The following is a 22,285-nucleotide window of genomic DNA, read 5'->3' on the forward strand; positions in this document are numbered from 1 at the left end:
AATAAACTATTACGAAGTTTGGGAGCATATTTTTCCTGGGACTTAATCTGTTTATACATCTAAAAAAGTAAATAGAATATCACTTTACTTGACCACACAGAGAACCTGATACATCATGGCTGTGCTGCCGCATATGTTTCTTGGTTAAATGTTTCCACCTTGGATTTCACTTAATGGACCTAAAATGGTGTATGTTCAACTTCTTATGCCGTGTGTGAAATCCTGGCTCCACTGAAGTGGACTTCAACAGGGCCAGCGTTCCACCCTTTGTGACTTCAGTGGTGCTACTCTGATTTACACCCACTAGGTCCTGACCTCGGGCACGTCTCTACACCTCTTTGTGCTGCAGTTCCTTCATTTCTAGGACTTCCCTAAATCACAGATGTCTGGGATATACTAATTAATAGTTGTGAGGCACTCGGGGCCGGATTTTTTCAAGGCATTTAGTTGCCTAAGGAGGCAGGTGGGTGCCTATTGCCAGAGCTGGGCGAAATTTTTCATTTGATTCGACTGAAACAATTTGTGAATTTGGGCTGGTTTTGGTGAATTGTTTCGGCTGTGAAAGAGCTATGGATATAGTGGAGATGGCTAAACGGTTCGTTTCAGAACTTCCAAAACAAAGCGTTTTCACTTTTTGGTTTGGAAAGACATTTTGTTTCAGAATTGCCCTCCGTTTTGTTAAAAAAAAAAAAAAAAAAAAAAAAAAAAACACCCTCAAAATCACAACAAAGGATTTTATTTCAGGCCGACCAATGCGTTTTGGTCGCCTTTGCTCATCATTTAATTCTGCTGAAATTTTTTGTTTTGAGATGAGCTGAAACAATCCCTACCCCTGCCACCTCCCGTGCCGCCCCCAAGTCTTTTGCTTTGGCCACCAAATTAATCATGCAGTTCTATCTAGTGGGATTGATTTCAATGGGATTTAGGCATCCTGTCACTTTTCAAAACCCCGTTAGGTGCCTCTCTGCCTCTTTCAGTGCCTAAATGCCTTAAAAAAATCTGGCGAACACATAATGAGTGCCACAGAAATGCCTATTTGGTAAACAGGAGGTACAACAAATTTATGCCAGCGTGAGAGAAGAATTCGCCCCTTGTTTCAAACCATTTTATACATCTGCACGAACATGTGATTATTGCACCTATGAATTATTTTAAAGTGAAGAAAACACATACAAATGAATAATTTTCCATTTTAGTATGTTTCATATACCTTCCCCCTCCTTTGCAGCTAAGCCATCAGCAAAAAGACAACACAGCCTCTCAATACCCGTAAACTTTATTAAATGTGTGCTTCCTCAGTCTTAAATTAAATTAATCTGGTCCATACAGAAACAGCACCAAAGGGAGGAAATGAGAAGATCACAAAGCAAAGGAAAACCAGAAAACATTATGTACAAACACGAGTTTTTTTTTCTTTTCTATGTTTAAAAATATATGGACAAGTCCCCTGCCCTGGAGATCTAGCTTAATATATGCTAACTTATGTGGGGTGCAAAAAAGGAGGCTGAATATCAGTTATTTAAAATAAATAAATTAAATTCAGGATATAAATTTCTATATACCAAGCATGTCATTGCTTGAAATATCACTTAAGGTTATATCCCTCCCCCCTGGAATATCAGTTGCATTAAATACAGGAGCCTCATTCCTTGGAATCCCATGACATAGTGGGGTTTAGGTTCATTTCTAGTGTTTAAAATATTTGGATAAGACAATTCCTTGAGAGATTATTATATACCTAATGGCACAGAATGTTGATACAGCAGCTTTTCCCCCCCAGGAAATCACACCAACAAAAATCCTTTTAACTCATCAGTGGAAAAGTCACAAGCTGCCCTGCAAAGTAAGTCCTGTTAGTCTGATCTTTTCAGAACCAGGCAGCTAGATCTCAGTTCAGTAGTCTACCCTGAGTCAGCAAAGCATGTGCTTAAATTTAAGCATGTGCCTAGGGCCCAGCTTCTCAAAGGTATTTCAGTGCCTAATTCTCTTAGAAATCAATGGGAGTTAGGTGCCTAAATACCTTTGAGAATCTGGGCCTAAATGCTTTGCTGAACTGGGGCTTCTGAGTCTGATCCAAAACCTACTGAAGTCAATGGAAAGATACCTGTTGACTTTGCATCTGATCATTAGAGCGTCTAGAGAAGGAAAATGCACTGGTTGGTTTTGTACCAGTACACCAAAAGCCATGGCCTGATTTTGAACAGTGAGAGCACCTGTGTGTCGCACTGAAGTCAGTTGAAGGGAGCGCCACATGTGCAGCGCGTCTGATCACAAGGCTGTCAGTTATTTAAAATCACTGCGGGGGGAGGGGTCCAATTGTGTACTCATGCTGTGCAATTCCCATCTGGCCTGATTCCAACATCACACCCATTTTACACCAGCCCCTCGTTATTATTATTCATAATACAACAACACCTTGGAGCCTGTCATGAGCCTGGCCCCCTCTGTGCTAGCCATGTACAGATATAAAGCAGTGTCAGCTGAGACTGATTTACAGTGGTGTAAATGCGATCAGATGGAGGCTAAGTGGGAGATGCCTCTGTGTAACTGAGGGCATGGCTACACTTGCAGATGTAGAGCACTTTGAGTTAAACCAGCCTTTGTAGAGCGCCGTAGGGAAAGCGCTGCAGTCTGTCCACACTGACAGCTGCCAGCGCACTGGCGTAGCCACATTAGCAGCTCTTGAAACAGCCACAGAGAGCAGTGCATTGTGGTAGCTATCCCAGCATGCAAGTGGCTGCAACATGCTTTTCAAATGGGGGTTGGTGGGGTGGAGTGTGACAGGGAGTGTGTTGTGTCTATGTGGGGGGAGAGAGAGTTTTTGGAGGGCTGAGAGCATGTCAGCATGCTGTCTTGTAAGTTCAGACAGCACAACCCCCCCACCACCACCCTCTCTCTCTCTCTCTCGCACACAGCATTCCACAGTAATGGTTGCTTTGTCTCGGCTGTCAAACGGAGCTTTCAAAGGGCATATCCGAAACAATGAGAAGAGTGGCCACTTCACTTAAGGGGATTATGGGACGTTTCCAGAGGCTGATCAGAGCGCAGTAATGCAACACCTTGTTCACACTGACGCTGGGGCGCTCCAGCGGGGGCGCATCAAACATTATTCCACTCGCTGAGATGGAGTACCAGCAGCGCTGTAGCTGTGGAGTCAGAGTGCTCTACGTGCCTTGCCAGTGTGGATGGGTAGTGAGCTAGTGCACCCAGGGCGCCTTTAATGTGCTGTCACTCGCAAGTGTAGCCACGCCCTGCGAGAAGGCTATGACCCTCCATACTGATACAGCGCTTTAAAGAGACACTGTGAAAGTCTAAAAGTTGCATATGATACAAAACACAAACCCAACCCTTATCTGGGCCCAAGAACACCTTAGCTTATTAAAATGGAAAGATTTTTAAACATCTAATTTGCTTTTCATCATCAATTCTCCCCCTCCTTCCCCTACTTTTCTCCATTGGGAAAAATCAAACTCTTTAAGTCAATTTCACTTTCCAGTTCTACAACACTTGCTCAGTAATGTTGAGCTGGGGGTTTCCCTACACAGGGGACTAATTAAATTCATTCCAGACCCTTGTTTAGGATTTTCAATTCAGACTAAGGGCCTTAGGTAATTTTTTCCCAAATCCTCAAAGGTATTTTAGAGGCTAACTCTCATTGAATTCACTTAAATACCTTTTAGGATCTGAGGTTTAAATCGTATTAGATTTCGACGGGATTTGCGGACCTAACTTTTCTTAGGCTACTCGGAAAATGGCAACTTTTATTCAGTCAGTGGGATTGTCAAAAGCACCTAAGTGGTTTAGGAGCTTTGAAAGTCAACGGGCAGGAAAGAGTTGTTAAAAAAACCCACACCCCTAACCAACACTTATACTGGTACAAAACCTGTGTATAGAGCAGGCCTTTATTATACTGAAAAACAATGGGCGTTGGCACCTGTGTGTCATTGTGCCTGTGAAACTTACTCCCTGTTGTGCCTAAGGCACTTATTTGCTTTTAAAAATTCCACCTCTTAGTTTTGTGAAACTTTTTTGTTTTGTAACAAAGCCTAATTTTTGGCCCTAAACTCTGTGACTGTGTCCCTTTTAAACGATGCCAGTTGCTCAGTAACTAAGCAGGTGGTCTAGTTCCACCAACTGGTGCCATAAGGCCATTTGATTTTGATGCCCATTAGCTTTCACAAGGGTTAGGGGGAGAACCTTGCACCAAGATTAATGCTACATCCCTGTACCTCTACCTTTGCAAGACAATTTGTTCCAAAGGCATCCCACGACATGCTTAGTCATACTCAATCTGACAGCAATTGACTTTCAAGGCAACTTTTCTTCCTGTGTCACTTAGGTGTGTCTGAAAATCCCACACGGGAAGATTAAGTTAGCCTATGGGAGTGTAATTTACACTCCCATACAAATCACCTCTGGCACTGGTTACATGTATAAGCCAAGTTGCAAAATGACACCGAGGTTTGTTATCTGCAGGCCAGGGGATTCTTGCCATAGGAATCACCAATATTGAATACAATGTTCAGCCATTATAAATATTTTAAAATGAGTCTCTATTCCACTGCCAGGAAGTTCAAAGTTCAAGAGACTCCCTGTTGCAGAGTAATGCAGCTTTGGGGGAGGGGAAAGCATTATGTCATATAAATATATGAGTGAGCTTCTTACATGAGTCAGAGCTGTCTGGAAACACGATCTAATAGGCCACATTCACAGAGAGGGCTTTCATTTCCCTTCAATGTGTCCTGTGTGTGTTGGGAATGCATAAGGACCATAAATACTGTAGCCTTCTCTTAGAAGCAAGGGGAATTGTCACCAGACCTCAAGAGCACCTTTTCAAAGTGCTAGGTATGGGGAGTGGGGTTTTCAGATGCTTGGTTCCAATTCATCTGAATGGATGTGGTATGGCCAAAACCAGAAAGCCACATCTTGAAAACTTCCACTGATGGTCTGGATGAAACATATTGGGACTTTTTATTGTTTTCATGTAGGGTTCTGATCTGAGGCCCACTGAAATCAATAGGAACCTTTCCACTGACTGCAGTGGCTTTTGGATCAGGCTTTAAACAACTTGAGTGGGGCCAGCTCTTCACCCCCAAGTTGAAAGAAGCTCTGGGTAACAGAATCAAGGTGCTCAGACAACTTCAGCCTTTGGTGAACTTCAAAATGCATCGGTCCCTCAGCCCTCCAAGGAACGAGCCGCTGCCTTGCTGTTAAGCTTAAACCACTGTGACACCTAAGGAGGCGATATGATTGCTCAACAACAGCTGAGTTTTGGAACTGGAGGTGTAAAATGGCATGCTCACATGGGAAGCAGGAATATATGGAGAGGGCTGTTCAACGAGCAATGCCAGCAGGACAGCTGTAACCAAACCAGTGGCCTGAATGAAACAAATCAATTGCTTTCCGTAGATTCCATTTTCAGGTTAAGCGATGATAGCAAAACCAGTAAAGAAGGGCCAGTTGGATGGTTCTCCCATCACCCCCACTAGCTGAGCATGATCCCTCAGAAACTATAGCGCTGGTCAAAACATTTCACATTCTGAAATTTCATTGAAATATTCCAGTAAAATGTCAAATTTCAGAGGAAAGGAAACACACATTGTCATTGATTTTTGCTAAAAAAAACATTTGCCAACCTGCTCTGATTTTGGCATCCGGGGCTAGAAAATGGAGGTCTAGAGGAGGTTGATCGGGAAATATAACAAGGGGAAAAAGTTAACAGCTTTACTGCTGCCCCAAAAGAAATCTTCTGGTTTGAGTTTTGGATGAAAGTTCGAGGTGGTGATGAAAATTCTTGCACTGTCCAAATTCATCTGCACATTCTGTTTTACTCAGCTGAGAAAGTCTGGCTGTTGCAGCAGCCCCTTTAGCTGTTGTGACCACAGCTGGCTAGGATCTTAACAGGCGAGCACTGTAGCCACCCATGACTCCGCCCTTAGACAGACCGCCACGAGGATTAAGACACAAAGGGAAGCACTGTGCGCTCGAGCGAGCGCTGTGGCTTTGCTTTGTTCTGGGTTGCATTTGACTGATCTGATCGCTATTTTTGTTCTTTGTTTGGTTAAGATGATTATAAAATGTTTACCCAGATGTTTTGTGCCACAGGATGCTGCCAAAAAAGGGCTTAAAGCTGGAGCCGGAACATTCTGAAACAAAAACTGAGATAGAGGATGACCACACTGGCTGAAGGTAGCGGGGTCACTGTGATCTCTCGTGCTGGGGGTGGGAGGGTGGACTGCAGAGAGAATGACTTAACAGTTTTCTAGCGCCCTACTGTTAGCTTCCCGGCTAGCTGTTACTGGACTCTGGGTAAGGAAACCTGAGCTCAGATAAGGCTTTATGGGTGCAACAGATGGTAGAAAGTCTTGGGGCTAAGGCCTTCAGAAAGTCCTGCCAACATTAACTAAGTGATTTTAATTAGCTGGGGAAGTGGGTCCTGTTTGTGAATCCACGCGGGTTTGTTTCTGCAGAGGTGAGGGGGAAAGTCCTCTGAGCCCTGCAGCCTCAGCAATGTTCAGGATCATTTCTTGAGCTGGTTAAGAGAAAAGCTGGGAAGTGGGCTCTGAAGTGGATTCAGGAGAGCCAGGAGTGGGTGGAAGGCCCAGCTCTAACCTCTTTCTCTTTACACGAATGTGATGTTGGTGACAGCCCTGGACCCTGACCTGTTTTCTTTACCTTCGGAACAGATAGGCAGGAACTGGAGGGACCATCTGTAGAGCTAGAGGGTAATTTCACACACATCATCTTGACCTCTCTGATGATCAACTCATTATCCTCTTGAACTCTCTCCTCTGCTGTGATGCCTAAAAAAAATCTTGACAATGGTTATGTAGACGGTATGCTGGAACCACTGCTTTTCACGCTGACCAATATTGTCTCATTGTTACCTAGTGCTCCCCCGGCTGTCTCCAGCTTGTCTTAGATGGTAAGCTCCTCCTGGCAGGGACTGTCTTTTGGTTCTGTTCAATGGAGTCCTGATCCACTAAGTGCCTAAGCACTACTGTAATACACCTAATAAACAGTAATAATCATGCACAGAGCCTAGCACAATGGGGTCCTGGTACGTGACTGGGGTTTCCAGGCGCTAATACAAATAATAATCTAATGAGACTGTTGACAAAAGGGCCAAATCGTGTGATCTGGGCACCTGCATAATTAATGGGTAGTTACCACCAACTCACTTTATAGAAGCCACAAAACAGCTGTCAAGAATCAGAGCAAAGAATCGAGATCTCCAAGTATTGTAATAGGAAGGATTATTTTGCCAACATTGAAAAAACCCTACAAACCCAATGTGCTCTTTTCCTCATTTCTCCCCCATATTCCCCAGAAGAGCGCTGCCATTTTGTTCTCAGCAGGGCAGCCAATTAGGTTCTCACCACACTCTTGTGAACAAGGGATTCCCTTCCCTCACTCAGTTTTTTATTTTTTTCCCAAATGAACCTTTGCTCCAACATGTTGTCATCTGAGATTCTTCTGAAGCCAAGAGAGCCTTGTCCAACATACTCCTGAACGTGGCTTAACAGGATACCTCACACACCACCTCTCCCGCAACTCTGGCTCTTACCCTGTTATTCCCTATTCAAGAATATACAGGACATGGAATCCCCCTACAGCCCACAATGACTCCCCTCTTAGTGTGAAAGCCCATGAAGGCCACAGCCTCAAACTCTACGGATGACATCCAATGGGAGGCATGTTGGCTTGGTGAAGTTTCTGAATGGGAATCTTGAAAGAGGTGGGTGAGCTCGGAAATAGCGACCTGGAGAGAGTACAAGTGATGGGGGAAGCTGCTTGAGAGCTGGAAAACGGCCTTTTCACTACACTGAGATTTTCATGTCAAAAGATCAGTTTTTGTCAAAACCTATTTCCTTCCCTCCCCTGCTTTCTATAACCAAAACCCAAATTAGTTCAATTTTGTATATAAAATACCCTCCCGTTTTTCACCAGTTGCTGAAAAAAAAGCTTGGTTTTTGGTGGCAGAATTTTTTCCCACTTTTTGGACCAACCCCCCCAAAATTTCAAAGAAAAATTGATAAAGTGAAAAAAAAATGATAAAAAATTTTCACAGGAAAAAGTATGTCCTGACCAGCTCTGGAATCTTCAAAAGTGATTTAGGTATTTAGGACCCTAAGTCCTATTTTCAAAAGTGACTAAGGGATACATTTTTAAAGGCATTTGGGCACCTCCCGTGGGAGTCAGGCACCTAAATAGATTTAAAAATCCAGCCCTTAGTCACCAAGGCCCAGATTTGTAAAGGTATTTAGGTGTTGCTGTGCTCACTGTTGCAATATCTAACTGATTTAGGAGCCTAGATCCCATTTTCAAAAGTGATTTAGGCATTTAGGAGCCTCAATCTTAATGATGAAATTTAGGTGCCTAAATCAGTTAGACATTGCAAGGCTGAGCACAGCAACACCTAAATACCTTTTAAAATCTGGGCCTTAGAAGCCTAAATCCTATTGATTTTCAATGACAGTTAGGCTCTTCTAAGTGCCTATGTCGCTTTTGAAAAATGGATCTTAGGTTCCTAAGTCACTTAGGCACATCTGAAAATGTTGTTCCTGGACTTTTATATAGACAATGTCAAATCCTGAAACCACTGACATAAAGGGCCAGAGCCCTCTTGACTTCAATAGCACCAAGCTTTGGCCCACAGCCACCTTGCCTCGACCATGGCAGCAGACACCAACCCGCTGCTAATAGAGGAAAGAAAACAAACCAAGCAGTGACATCTTGTCAAAAAGAACGAACGGAATGGAGAGCGTTTTCAGCACACCTCTTACATTTCCTCTCTACTGATGTGTAAAAAAAATATATATATATATTATATTATATTTTTTCTTTTCTTAAATTATTCTTTTTTTCAGCCTCAGTCCCAGCCGAAGTCGTGCCCAGTCATCTGGTAGAACTTCATGTTGAAAGGCCTGTAGAACTCCCGCAGTCTCTGCACCACCTCTCTGTCTATATTGGGGTGGGTCCTGCCTTTCGTTTTCCCCAGGCAGTGGGGTTTGCTGCTGCCTTCAGCTTTCTTCAGGCAGGGGAAGCCCTTGGTTTTGTTGAAGTAGAAGTGTTTGTCCGTGATGATCCTCTTAAGGCCCAGAAAGTCCTGGACCCTGCCCAGCTCCCCAGCGGGGTCGCTGATCAGCCTCTCCCCGCTGACGAAGAGGATCTGCCCAATGGGGAAGTAGAGGAGCCAGTTCTCCAGGTGCTTGGCGTAGATGCCAATCTGGATGGCGCTCCACGAGGTGTCGATCAGGCCTGTAGTCCTGTTTTTGAAGGTCAGGCTCTCAAAGGTGGGGATATCGGGCTTCTTCGAGAGAGTCTGCGTGTAATCGGAGATGGCTCGGGTCACAGGATCCCGCACCACCACGATGAGCTTGGTGCCCTTTGACATGGCGGAGATTCGAGCAGGTGCTTCCTTGGTGACAAAGTAGCTGGGAGTTTTCTCCATGGTGATCTGCCCATCGAGGGTTCTGGGCATCAGCTCCCTAACCGGAACAAAGAGAGAAAACACATTAATGCAGAACATCATTGGAGCGAGGCACGTGAGTCCAGGACACAACATGGCCCAGAGGACAATGATCTGGGAGTGAGCATCAGGATGCAAGGACACAATCTATGTCCTGGTGACCAAGGGGTTAACTCCATCTCCTCCTGCACAGGTGGTGAAGGGGAAGAGCTATGATGCCCTGATTCAGCAAGGTACTTAAAGCCCAGGCCAAATTTCAAGCCCATGAGTGGCCCCATTAACTGCACTGGGCCTGAGCGTTTTTTCAGGTGAGGCACGTCCTGAGAACTTTGCTGAATCGTGGCCTATGGGAGGCTCTTTGGGAAACAGAAGGGAAAACTGAGCTCCACACCAAGGGTCATGGGACAGGACTGAAACCCAAGTAAGGGAGTTTCCCATTTCCTTTCTATTGCTTAGGGTGACTGGATTTGTTGCTGTGATCTTACTGACTGTAGCTGCATGTTCTTCCACCTGCATGTTCCTCCTTATTCCTTAATTGGACATATCCATTAACAAACAGTTCCACCCTCGAATGGTACCTCTGAGTTGCATCAGTAACAGAAATGCGGTGGGCACATGGATTGCCCCTCTCCAGCCAGACACATTGGAGTGTCCCAATGGCTCAGAGAAGGGCAATACTATAGAAAGCATGACGCTACTCAGAGAGCTAGGGTGGAGAGACTGCCAACATGAAAACATAACAGACAAGAACGCAACATCATACTAATGAAGTTAATGCAACAGGAAAGGTGGCAACACTTGATGATCCATTTCCACTGGAGTCACCAGAAATACCTCCATGTACTTTGGTGGGAGCTGGATCAGGCTCTTGGGGCTTGTCTACCTGGGGAAATAGCCTGGAATAGCTATTCCGTACTAGTTCCCCATGTGGACACTCTTAGTTTAATCTGTTTTGGAACTGGATTAAGCTAATCCACACAAATGCTCTCAGTGCAGAAAGCAGACTGAAAACTGATCAACAGCACTGACATGAAGAGTGGATCAATTAGGATGTCAGTTATGATACTGCCCATTTATGTTCAATGGGACTAAATTCTAAAGAAACAAGATCCAGGAGTTACTGGGATTCTGGCTTCTCTGAGAAGACTATCGTGTCCCAGTGCCTCCAGGATTGCTTGCAATAACTTCTTATAACATTGTACAAACACCACCTATCAAGGCAATTACTGTACAGAGCAGTTTCATACTCTCTAGTTATGTAGAGAGTATGTCTTCACTGCAAAAAAAGATGTTCTTAACTCGGATTAACATAGCAGTGTGACACAGCACCTCAGCTTTTAACTCAGGTTAGCAGCTCAAGTTAAAGTCTGTAGGGGAGCCTGGGTTGAAATTGAGTTGCTAACCTGAGTTGCCCTTTCTTTTAACCTGAGTTAGCTAACTCGAGTGAAGAACACACTGTTCACGTGCAGTGAACACATACCCTTAGGGAGATGTGGCAACGCATTTGATGGGCCTATCTCAGAATAACTGATTTTCACACGGGTATCAGCATGTACAGTAGAGGACGGAGCTGGGTCTGAGTCAGGAGGAGATGGTATGAAAACATAACAGGGAACTTCCAGAAAAAAATCAAACCTTTGCTTGCAACTGCACAGTAAGAATCAATTTAATCTATAAATTACCAGTGTCCTGTCCCTTTAAATTCCTCCTTGCCCACATTGGGATTTCCTGCCTCCTGGCTTGAATTCTGTTGAATAACATTGAGTTCCTGTAAGAAAGACACTCCCTTCCTGTAGGGTATGAGGAATTTTAAAGGGCCAGGACTGTCAGTGACTATCTTTTGGGGTTGTCCAGGAGACAGCACAATGGTTCAACCTAAAAATGTGCAGTATTAGCCCCCTGCCCTCAATGCGTTCCTCCTTCCCCTCCGCCCCAAGGAATTCTACACTCCACATTTCCTTCCTGTCCATTCACGAAACTCCCATTGCCTGTGGTGTGAAGTGGTGTGGAAAAGCAAAGGCGACCTTTGCCTCTAAGAATTCAATGCAATGCACAAAAGGCCAGGGAATTCAGAGTTAAGGTTACCCACCCTTATAGGTGCAACGTACCTTGCTGGGCCTAAACTCTGCGAGGTCTAAAAACAAATTAGATATGCTGGGCTTCTTATGCAGGCCAAGCTTCCATTGATGCTACTGTGCGTTTTGCCTGAGAAAAGACTGCAAGAGCTGGTCCTATATTCGCTGCACTGCTTAGTCAAAGAGGAATGAACTCACGGTGCCAGCTGGAACTATGAGCTTCTTTGCGTGAATCTGGTTAAGACAGACACATGCAAGTTGAGGCAGAGCCAGGGTGGGGCCTTGGGGAAAGGGGCGGAATGGGGGAAAGGGCTTCGGGGCCGAGCTGGGGTGGAACACCCCCAGGGAAAGCTGAAAGTCGGTGCCTGTGGCATAGGAAGAATAAGTGACTCGCCCAGGGTCACACCGAGCATCTGTGGCCTAGCAGAGAATTGAATCAAAAGCCTGAGTCCCAGTCTAGTATATTGATCACAAACTCAGTCTAGTATATTGAGAGGCCACAGGGCATGAGCTGCACCATGTTCGATCCTCTTAGACTCATGCCACCTACCAGGGCACCTCTGAATGAGCCCAATGGCTGCAAAATGCCAGTCATTCAAATGAACCTGTACTGGGCCAAGTGAGAAGCCACCTCAGATCTACTTTTTGTCGATTCTCACTGCAAACAGCTATCTGCTGTAAATGAGCCTGGTCTTCCCAGAGGACCCTGAAAATAAGCAGGATGCCTGCTGCACTGGTAGCAGGTTTCACCTCAGTGCAAAGAAGAGCTCTCAAAGAAACTGCACCCTTTGCCCCTGAAAAACGGGGGTTGTAATCAAATCAGCAACTGACCCCTAGCCTTTGACCTCCCCTTGGCACTAGAACCAGAGTGCCATGATGAACTGCCTCCGGCCCATATTGCTGTTAGTGTCTGGCAGTGGCAACATCTGGATTGGAAACCTGTGCAAAAACACCAGCAAAATTAAAGCCATCGATCAAAAAGGCCCCAACAAAAACCTAGGCTGAGTTGTTAGGCTACAAATGAGATAGAACCGACTGATTGTTTCTAGAGGAATGCTTTTTATTGCATGCCATGTGTCACAGATGCTTGTGCAAAGAGCGGGCCCTTGACAAGGCTGAGGATTAGGTGTCACCGGCCGGACAAGGCAGGTTTTGTGAATAGCTTTCCTCGCACAGCAGCACCAATTGCAACAATGCCCATTTTGCAGGTACTCGCTTGTCTCTCTCCAGTTTGGAAGCTTTGTACTGTAAGTCTGGAAGCATTCAACTCCTTTAAAGGGAATGAGAGGTGTTACGGTAGCTGGAGCACATGCATGCAATCTTGGGAGAGTCTGCATGCTGCCATCCAGTGGCATTCTCTCCCTTCAGGGGCTCATGTTGTAGTTAGGGTCTGCAGGTAGAGATGCTACCTGCCCAGGTTTTCCCAGGATCCTCCTTTGTTTGAGGTAGCAGTCCTGGGAAATCGGTAAGGATATTCAGGGTACATCTACACTACCCGCCAGATTGTGTCGACGGGTAGTGATCGATCTGTTGGGGATCGATTCATCGTGTCTCATCTAGACGTGATAAATCGATCCCCGTCGACTCCGGAACTCCACCGCTGTGAGAGGCGGAAGCGGAGTCGACGGGGGAGCGGCGGCCGTTGATCCTGTGCCACGAGGCTGTGAAGTAAGTCACTAAGTCGATCTAAGATACGTCGACTTCAGCTACGCTATTCTCGTAGCTGAAGTTGCGTATCTTAGATCGATTCCCCCACCCCAGTGTAGACCAGGCCTCAGTATGTGATGCCAGCTGTCCAGTTTTATGGGCTCAGTTTCATCCCGGCTGTTCCAACTTTTTGTATCTCAGAGGTGGCAACCTTATCTGCAGGCAGGAATCTAAACGTACAATGCAACAGAGAACAACGGGAGCTTGCAATGTAGCCGTTAGAATGTATTATTAGCATGTATTATTTGCATAACTCCTCGGAGCCCCAGTCATGGAACAAAACCGCCTTGTGCTATGCGCTGTGCAAACACGGAGCAAAGAGACAGCCCCTGTCCCAAAGGGCTTAGGACCTAGAACTGTGCCACACGAAAGAAACACAGCCCACTTTAATTTCAGTCCACGAGCCGTTCATTCCAGCCTCATGACGTACCGTCATTAACGTGCGGTAAGAAAGTGTGAGAGTAGGTGCAGACAACTGAAAAAGCGGCATGACAAGCTGCTGCTAGTAAGATCTTGATCATACTTAGCTGCTTGTAGGCAGCAGAGAAGAGACTGGAGTTTTGAGCATCATTTCAATGGAGACATGAAATCAGTGAGACTGAGTGAGTTCCACCATTCCTCCAAGGTGGTTATACTATTACAAGGCACTCACATGGTAACATTACCAGAGTATCTGACACTGCAAGGCAGAGAAGTACTGTTATCCCCTTTGTACAGCTGGGGACTTGGGGCCCAGAGAAACTATGGGTAACATTTTCAAATTTACCTGAATTAGGAGCCTTAATCCCATTTTCAAAAGTGACTCGGGCACTTAGGGCCAGACTGTCAAAGGTATTTAGGCACCTAACAATGCAGATAGGTGCTTGGTGGGATGTGCAAAAGCACTTAAGCAGGCTATGCAACCAACTCCCATTGATTTCAAGCGCCTAGAGTCCAAGGATTAGGTGAGGATCTCAGCTTTCTTTCTGCTTTTTATTACAATAGAGGGTGTTTCTTGCTCCCCACTATTATAGAGATAAGCTTGAAGACTTGACCTGGCTGCTACCTGAATGGGTAAAAAAATAGGAGGAAAAAAAATCCAACATTTACTACTTTTACAAAAAAATCCCGTGATTTTTAAGCCAATCTCATAATTTTCTGGGGCCTGGTTCATGATTTTTGAGCGCTGGGGTTGGCAATACTGCAAGCTGCCTGTCTCCAGCTACCCAGAAAGGAACAAGACTGGCCGACAGGTTACAGACTCTTTAGCATTTCTAGGACTTTGCCTTGGATACTCTACACCACAGGAATTGCCAGAGGGGCTCAAAGCAGTGGTCCACCCAGTCCAGTACCTTGCCTCTGACAGTGGCCTGTTTGAAGCATTTCAGAGGAAAGTGCAATAAACCCTACAGTAGGGGGTTATAACCAAGCCCACAGGGAAAGTGCCTTCCTGACCCTCATCAACTGGCAGTGGCCTGAGGCCGGGAGGAAGCATGTAGGTTTGCTCTGAGGCATGGAGAGCCGAGTTCCATGGGTTTGTCATTCACCCCTAAACCACAAAACTGATTTAAATGAGATTCCCAACTGAATGCTGCAGAGGGTGCTGAGACTTTGTGGCAGAGGCTTTCAGCCTGAAACACAAGTTTTATGACCAAAGCAAACTATAAACTCCTAGAGGGTGTGAGTGGGATGGAGGAGATGGGGGTTGATCATGGAAATGCTGATTCACCCGGAGCTGTGAGGATGCAGAGGGCCCAGATCTAACAAAAGTAAAGTGAGAGTTCCCACCGAAGCAGCTGTGATAATCACCAGCATTTGCTAATACTTTAATTAGCCTGATTGTTACAGTGTTCCCAGGGGATTGTAGGGGAGCACACATTTCCGCCTACGTTCATAAGCTTCACACAAGTGTGGATAACAAATCTATCTGTGTGCATACACGTGACAAAACACCACTGAGTGCTGCTCACATGGCAGGGGCAGGAAGCAGCCTCCATACACGGCTCAAGCACCCTTTGCCACGCCCTTAGAGGGAGAGACAACTTCTGAAGGCAGCTTAGCTCCCTGTCACAACAGCCTGACCTGCCTCTCGTTACCAACTAGGCCCGGCCCTTCAGGGTCGCCCAGCTCCACGGTGAGGCTGGGAGGCAGACAGCAGGGGGAGAGAGCAGCAGGCGACCAACATTTTAAACCCTAAGTATAACTCCACTAAAGTCAATAGCTCCATTGAGGCCAGTTGATTCCACTGGGACAGGACACAGCAGAGCTGGTCAGTAAATCAACGGGACTATCTGTGATCAGCAAAGGAAGGGGCTCTGGAAATGGCGGCCCAGCAAGGCAAATTAAAAACTTTGCTTACTTCTATTTGTGTTTTGATAACTCTTGCAATCCCAGCTGCCTCTTCCCAGTTAGGAGCTTAACCCTTTTTGTGAGCTCCTTCCAGCACAAAGGCTTTCTTCAGCGCTCAGAAATGAATATGCTCCTTTTCTGCTGGGGTCAGCAAAAAGAAACGCGCTGGGAACCACTGGGAATGCACTACCACAGCGTTGGAGAGATTAATTAATTACAAAGGGCATCTTTCATGGACATCACCAGTTGCCTGGAGGGCTCTGCGGATGGATGGCATCTGGATTTTATTGCAAAGGAGCCACTTGAAAAGACCAGCACCACAAAAATGTTTTGGCAAAGGTGCTCACAAACGGTCTCTGCCAGAATAAATGGATTTTGTTATTTCAATTTTAGTGGGGCTCTGGGTCCTATTTAATTGCTTAAGAGAAGAGGAAGATTTCCCTGAAAGGGAGCCTTTGGGATGTTTGTACTTATTCATATTCAGCCTTTTGCAGTTCACCAGCTCCTTCTGCCTGCCAGGTCCTGTTCCAAGCTTGAGCCTGGGAACTCATCAGGAACGCAGTGGCTGAAGGAACCCCTCTGTTGTGCTTTCACTACTGAGACTAGGAGAGTGCCCCAAGCCCAAGGCTGAGCATGCTGCCTATAGACAAGGAATGTCTCCATTTGGGTAATTGAAGGTGGATACAGTCATTGTGGTAAATCAATCCCTGCTGCAACTCCATGGACTTTGACAGACTTACCCCAAAGATGAATTTGGCTCAGGCAGGGCGTGCGTTCTCAACCTGGAGACTGTGGCCTAACAGGGCCGGGCGGAGGAGATGTGTCACAGCACTCTCCCCAAATTTTTCCTGCTGTACCGGGGGAGGGGGGGGAAGGGGGCACGGGTCACAGCATGGAAAAGGCAAGAACCACGGGCCTAGAGAGTCCACCTGTCAGATTGGGGACTGCTAACTGGCTACACCTGTTATAGCGTCCAGTCAATACAGAGCTAGCAGTCACTGTATGCCCTAATGTTGTGGAAATGAGATGCAGCAAAGACATCAGAGCAGAGGTACAGTCCTTGTCTCCCAGATGCATGGCATGAACATATGAAGACAGGCCTCCTTTACCTTGCAGACAGTAGGCAATCAACAATGCAAAGCAGCGCCCTTTCCCCATCCCAACACAACTTGAGGGGGCGCAAGTCACCCAAAAAGACAAAAGAGATTTCAGTGCAGCTGTTGACCAATGGAGGCAAAGCCTTTGTTTGACTGCATCTCTCCTCCCCAGCCCGGATTTGCAAAGTGAAGGCATTTATTCATTCCACTGATGAGCCAGACCAACTACACAGCCAGGCACTTGATGACACAATGGACACCTGGAATGAGCACAGTTCAGAGGAGCAAGACAAGAGAAAGCCTGGGGCATGGCAAAACTTAAAGAAGTGTAACATCCTCTCTCCTCTTTCATACTAAGACACGCTGCCCTTGTCCTACATGCATCGCTGAAGTGCCTGTAGGCTTGCAGCACAGAATCCAATCATTCGTCTTCCCAAACTCATCGACTACAGTACAAGGCTTCTGAAAGGCGCAGAGCTCCCCCACGGTGTAGCGCCAAGCTCAGCTGTTACAAAGACAGACTCCTTAGGGTACTCACCAGTTAATAGCCAGGGATGTGGTGAGCTCAGACACTGGGGCTGTTAGGACAGGTACAGCATGTGCGTTTTTGTATTCCAATGCTTTGTATTTCTTCAGCTGCTTGTCTCTAAGCATCTCAAAGCAATTTACAAAACAGGCACTTTCAAGCCCCTCGGGCAAGTGGACAAAGAGAGGCTAAAGCCCAAAAGAGTCCACTGATTTTGAGTGTTCAACTTGAGATGAAGACTTGATTTTCATAAGGACTAAGGGCCACATTTTTAAAGGCTTTAAGGCACCTAAAGATGTAGACAGGCAACTAGTGAGCTTTTTCCAAAGTGCCTAGATGCCTGACTCCCATTGAGTCCAATAGGAGTCAGGTGCCTAAGCGCTTTTGATAATCTCATTAGGTGTCTACCTACATCTTTAGATGCCTTTCAAAATCTGTCCCTAAGACCTTCTAGGTCTTCCCATCCAAGCTGTAAGTGGGCTCAACCCCAGCTCGATCTGATGAGACCACAGTCTGCGCTGGCACAGCTCCTCCTTGATATCGTTATTATTTGTCTAAGTCTCATGTGAGATCACTTTTGTGGCCAAAAACAACGCTAGAAAACTCAACCAGATTGTCAAAATTGCTCAGCACCTAAGTGTTGCCATTGAGAACAATGCGAGCTGCTGGGTGCTGACGACTTCTGAAAATCTAGGTGCTAACATGGGAGCAGTTGGGTGCTGAGCACTTTTGAAACTGGGACTCTCAGTATTTTTCAAAGGGGCCGTAGGCAGGAATTCACACGCGTGTGTCTTCAGCCCTTTCTGCTGTATTCATTTTAGCATGAGCATATGTACCGATGTACATTTTACACAGTTTCAGAAACAGTCATTTACAGCAGAAGGTAAATTTCCCCCCTCCCCAGTAAGCTTCTGCCATCAAATCCCGGCACTGCAACTGTCTCCGCATTGTCAGGGCTGGAAGGCGGGATGAAAACAGCTGCTATCGCCTCCAGTTTGTTTGTGTCCTTTTACTCTAAGCATGAAAAGCAGGGAGCGATTAGCAATAAAAGCAGAAGAAGCGGAGCTGTTCTGGAGACCAGCTCCTGAAGGGCGGTGGCTCCTTTCAAACAGCAGCAGCCCTGGACAGATGTGACAGTACCTGCTGCCTGTCTGGGAAAATGAAGGAGAATTTCCTTCCACAGTCAGCCACTTTTCTCTCAATTGCAGCAGTCAACTTCCTGCCTCAAGACCTTCTTGGGCTCTTTTACAGCTTGGGAAGGATTTAATGCATCGGTGGATAGGATGCAGTGAGTGGTCCATGGTCCCAATCTAAATCTATCCAGACCCCTAGTGCCTTGGGAAAGCTGAAGTGGATCCTGTTGCAAACCAGGCCGCGAGACAATGGCGGCTCCACTCTAGGCTCAGCACCTTAAGCATTGTGAATTCAAACGCAGGGACAAATAAAGCTGCTTTAACCACAGCCACTGGAGTCAATGGACACTGACCCCTACTGGGACCCACACTCATCAGGTGTGTGGGTCTGGCGAATAAAGCCCAGGCTTTTCCTAGGACGCCTAGTGGTACCTGTTTGTCCCAGCTGGCCTAGGCCAGGCTCAGTGTTCAGGTGTCTGTGCTGGATCCATGCTGGAACAGTCACTTATGACAATGCTGCATTGTCGGGCTGTGCTATGACATGATGGCGCCACACTATGTTGTTGGGGCGCAGTGGAATGATCCCAACTGACCATGTGATAATCTATGAATCATCTCTGTGTCACTGTAGCACCTGTCACAGTGAACTGCCTCTGTGTGTGGCGTTCCTTCGAGAGGATTAGCTAAAGGCCAAGGCTATAACAGGGTTCAAAAAAGAACTAGATAAATTCATGGAGGATAGGTCCATCAATGGCTATGAGCCAGGATAGGCAGGGATGGTGTCCCTAGCCACTGTTTGCCTGAAGCTGGGAACAAGTGACAGGGGATGGATCACTTGATGATTACCTGCTCTGTTCATTCCCTCTGGGGCACCTGGCACTGGCCACTGTTGGAAGACAGGATACTGGGCTAGATGGACCTTTGGTCTGACCCAGTATGGCCACTCTTATGTTCTTATAGAACTGGACCCCAAAGGACTAACTAACTCTCCTTTAGCTGAATGCAGTTCTCAGAATCATTTCTGCTACACTGCTCACTCACTGTGCTTCCTCACCTTAGATCCCCTGAACAACTCCCAGTCACATGCTGCCTACTGTCCACCTGAGGAATTGCAACTTATTTAAGAATGTAAAGGATGGCTCAAAGAACTGGTTTCAGCCAGGATGTACAGCTTACATTTCTATAGGTTATTCGAGTCTAACTCTGGCTGGTAGCAACTGAAAGTCAGCACCTTCCATGATTTATATGCAGTGAAGTGACTGTGACATAAATTGGCAGTTTCGTTACAGTTCCAAATAGACAAAAAGGAAAAAAAAACCCCAACATCGTAACTGGCACCATTGCTGGACGTCGTCTTCATATGGCTGATGTAAATGTAGAGCAACAACTATAATTTTACATCCAGATGGGTAAGCCAAATAATTGAATCTGGAGTAACAGAGTGTATTGCTGTGATGCCTTCTTCATATTTGTGAATCGGGCACTGAGTCGTTATATGATCCATGGTCTGTTCTGGGTGACCGCAGGCGCACACTGCAGAGTCTTTACATTTCCATTTGTGCAGCAAGTATCCTCATCTGCCATGGTTTGTGCGGATACGCTTAGGGTTTCCCATGAGCTTAGTGGGAGATCGAAGCCAGGGATCTTCTGCATCAGGTCTTTCATGAGGTGTTTATTTGTGTTTTTTGTGACCTCCATTCAGCTTTCCAAGCCCCAATAGGGTTGAAGTTGCATTGACGAAGGTTAAACGCATGGGTCCAAAAGGGCTTATGCGACTTCACGTGGTGGTGAGGGTCATTGTTGAGGTCCTGGTGGACGGGAAGACGTTTGTTTTCCATGATCCTCTGGAATTCCTGAAAACCCTTTGGACATTGCTGGAAGTGAGAGAGATTAACTGGGCTCTGAGAACTAAGCTACCCTCTCAGGCCTAGAGGTGAACTATGGAGGTACACTGGTGTATGAACTCTTCCTAGCACAATAGGTCATATGCGTCAATAATCCATGGTACTTACATGCTTACTCTATTACCATCTAGCTGACTGCTTTACAGTATTTAATGTAATTAGCCTCAACACTCTAGGAGATAGGGTAGCACCACAATCCCATTTTACAGACAGGGAATCGAGGCTGATCTGCCCATGGTCACATAGGAAGTCTGTGGTAGAGGAAGGACCCGAACCCAGATCTCCCAAGTCCCAGGCTAGTGCCCTAACCACTTGGCCATCCAGCCTCACTACCAGAACACTAATGAACTAGAAAGGGATAGAAAGCTACCCAACTTCGATGCACGTCACAGCTCTTCCAGGACATGGTGGATGGCAGCTGTATTCACAGCTGCAGAAAAGAGCTGCCCTCCGCATTCTAATCCTCTCTTTGCAACGTCCCAGTGGGTTGCTGCAAGGGCTGATTATGCTATCAGGTGCAGAGGCCTGGGGCGCCAAGGGAGGAGGAATCAGCAGGGTGAGATGAGTTCCTAAGTAGCGAGGATCCTATTTCCACGCAGATGCCCTTGGGTCCTGTGAACAAAGGACAACATAGGCCAGAGGACGCAAAACTTATCGGCACCTCGACGGCTCGGCAGAACACAGTGTCACACACTAACGCTGATGCTTATGCTTATCGTTGGCTTTGTTCCCGCTGACCTAGCCATGGCCCCTAAAGGGCATGCAGGCCATTAAGTATCTGCCAGACAAATGATGGGAATGGAACGGAAGCTGACGCCGAAGCTCCATGACAAATTGTTTACACAAAGCTAGGTTTTCTAGAAGTCAAAGTCATTAAGAGCCGAGGGATTTAAAGGGCCGCGGTCCCAGGACCGTATGGCCTGGAGAATCTTATTGATGTTATGACATGGAGCTTATAAGGGTAGCGCTCAGCCTCCCTCCCTCTTGGCTCTACGACACATTCACTGGGCAGCACAGGCCTGGAAGGAACTGCACTGACAACCAGGGAATGCACCATTTCCATCCAGCCTGCAGACACCATTGCAGGCTATGCAACAGGAATATTCAGGATATGTGCAAGGGGAAAGAGGGGAAAGGAAAGCTCCCTGCCAGCAAACAGAGCAGCTGGGGAGCCACCACAGGCCACTGCTGCAGGCCTAAGGTTTCAGCACCCTCCCTACCCCTAAAGTATCCCTCTGCAGAGGAGGACTGGGAAAGGAGATTCATGTAGGAGCTTCTCCTTGGGTCCCATCTCTGCATTAGCATGCAGGAGAGCCAGCACAGACCTGAGTTCCTGCTGCAGAAGGGGGACACTGACACCTCCAAACCCTGCCAATTGTTGCACAGTGTAGCCATACCACAGGGATCTGTCGGGCTCCTGGCGCAAGATCGGCCGCCTAGGCAGGTTCTTAGTTACTGAAGCCGATGATAAATCGCTTACAGTGACATTCAGAGAAGATGCAGGAACATATTTGCTACAGTTCAAGGTTTTTTCATTACAGTGGCGAAAAATGGTCCTTCCTCCCCTAATCTCTCGTCTTATAAACAATGTCCAACGTTGCTGAAATGTAGCCACCTCTGGGGTAGAACTTGGCAGCTGTTTAACAACTGCACAGCACGGCTGCACAATATCTTAGGAGAGGAAGTGAAGCAGCAAATACCTTACACATTTGAAACACTTCCATTTGTTTCCAATCTGCCAGTTCAGAAATTAGTGGTTAGACTTTCAGTCCCTCACTTTGGTAAATAGTCCCAGTGAAGGCAATAGGGCTACTCACTTGAGTAAGACCTATTCACAGGAGCAGAGGTGAGCATGATCAGCCCGTTTGCTTGATTAGTGCACATCTCCTGCAGTCCTTCTGGATGAGCTTGTATCTCCTGCATTCCCATGCTACCCACTCACTATTCAGTTCCATTATCTGAGCGTAGGGGTGAGGCTGTTGAGTTGGTGTCTGTCCAAAGATGGAATCTATTTGTCACACAAGCAGGAGAAGCCCTACTATA

The 22,285-nt window shown here is 46.4% G+C and overlaps 1 protein-coding gene across 1 annotated transcript in view; it reads right to left on the reverse strand.

Moving 5' to 3' along the window:
• Positions 1-1,257: 1,257 nt before the first annotated feature.
• Positions 1,258-22,285, reverse strand: part of LOC128848420 (heparan sulfate glucosamine 3-O-sulfotransferase 3A1-like) — an 83,830-nt gene continuing 62,802 nt past the window's right edge. The window contains exon 2 of the mRNA XM_054048408.1: positions 1,258-9,491. Coding sequence (XP_053904383.1) covers positions 8,873-9,491 — 619 coding nt within the window. The 3' untranslated portion in view covers positions 1,258-8,872. The remainder of the gene's footprint in view (positions 9,492-22,285) is intronic.

The sequence above is a fragment of the Malaclemys terrapin genome, chromosome 13, assembly GCF_027887155.1.
Source record: "Malaclemys terrapin pileata isolate rMalTer1 chromosome 13, rMalTer1.hap1, whole genome shotgun sequence".
Taxonomy (NCBI): Eukaryota; Metazoa; Chordata; order Testudines; family Emydidae; genus Malaclemys; species Malaclemys terrapin.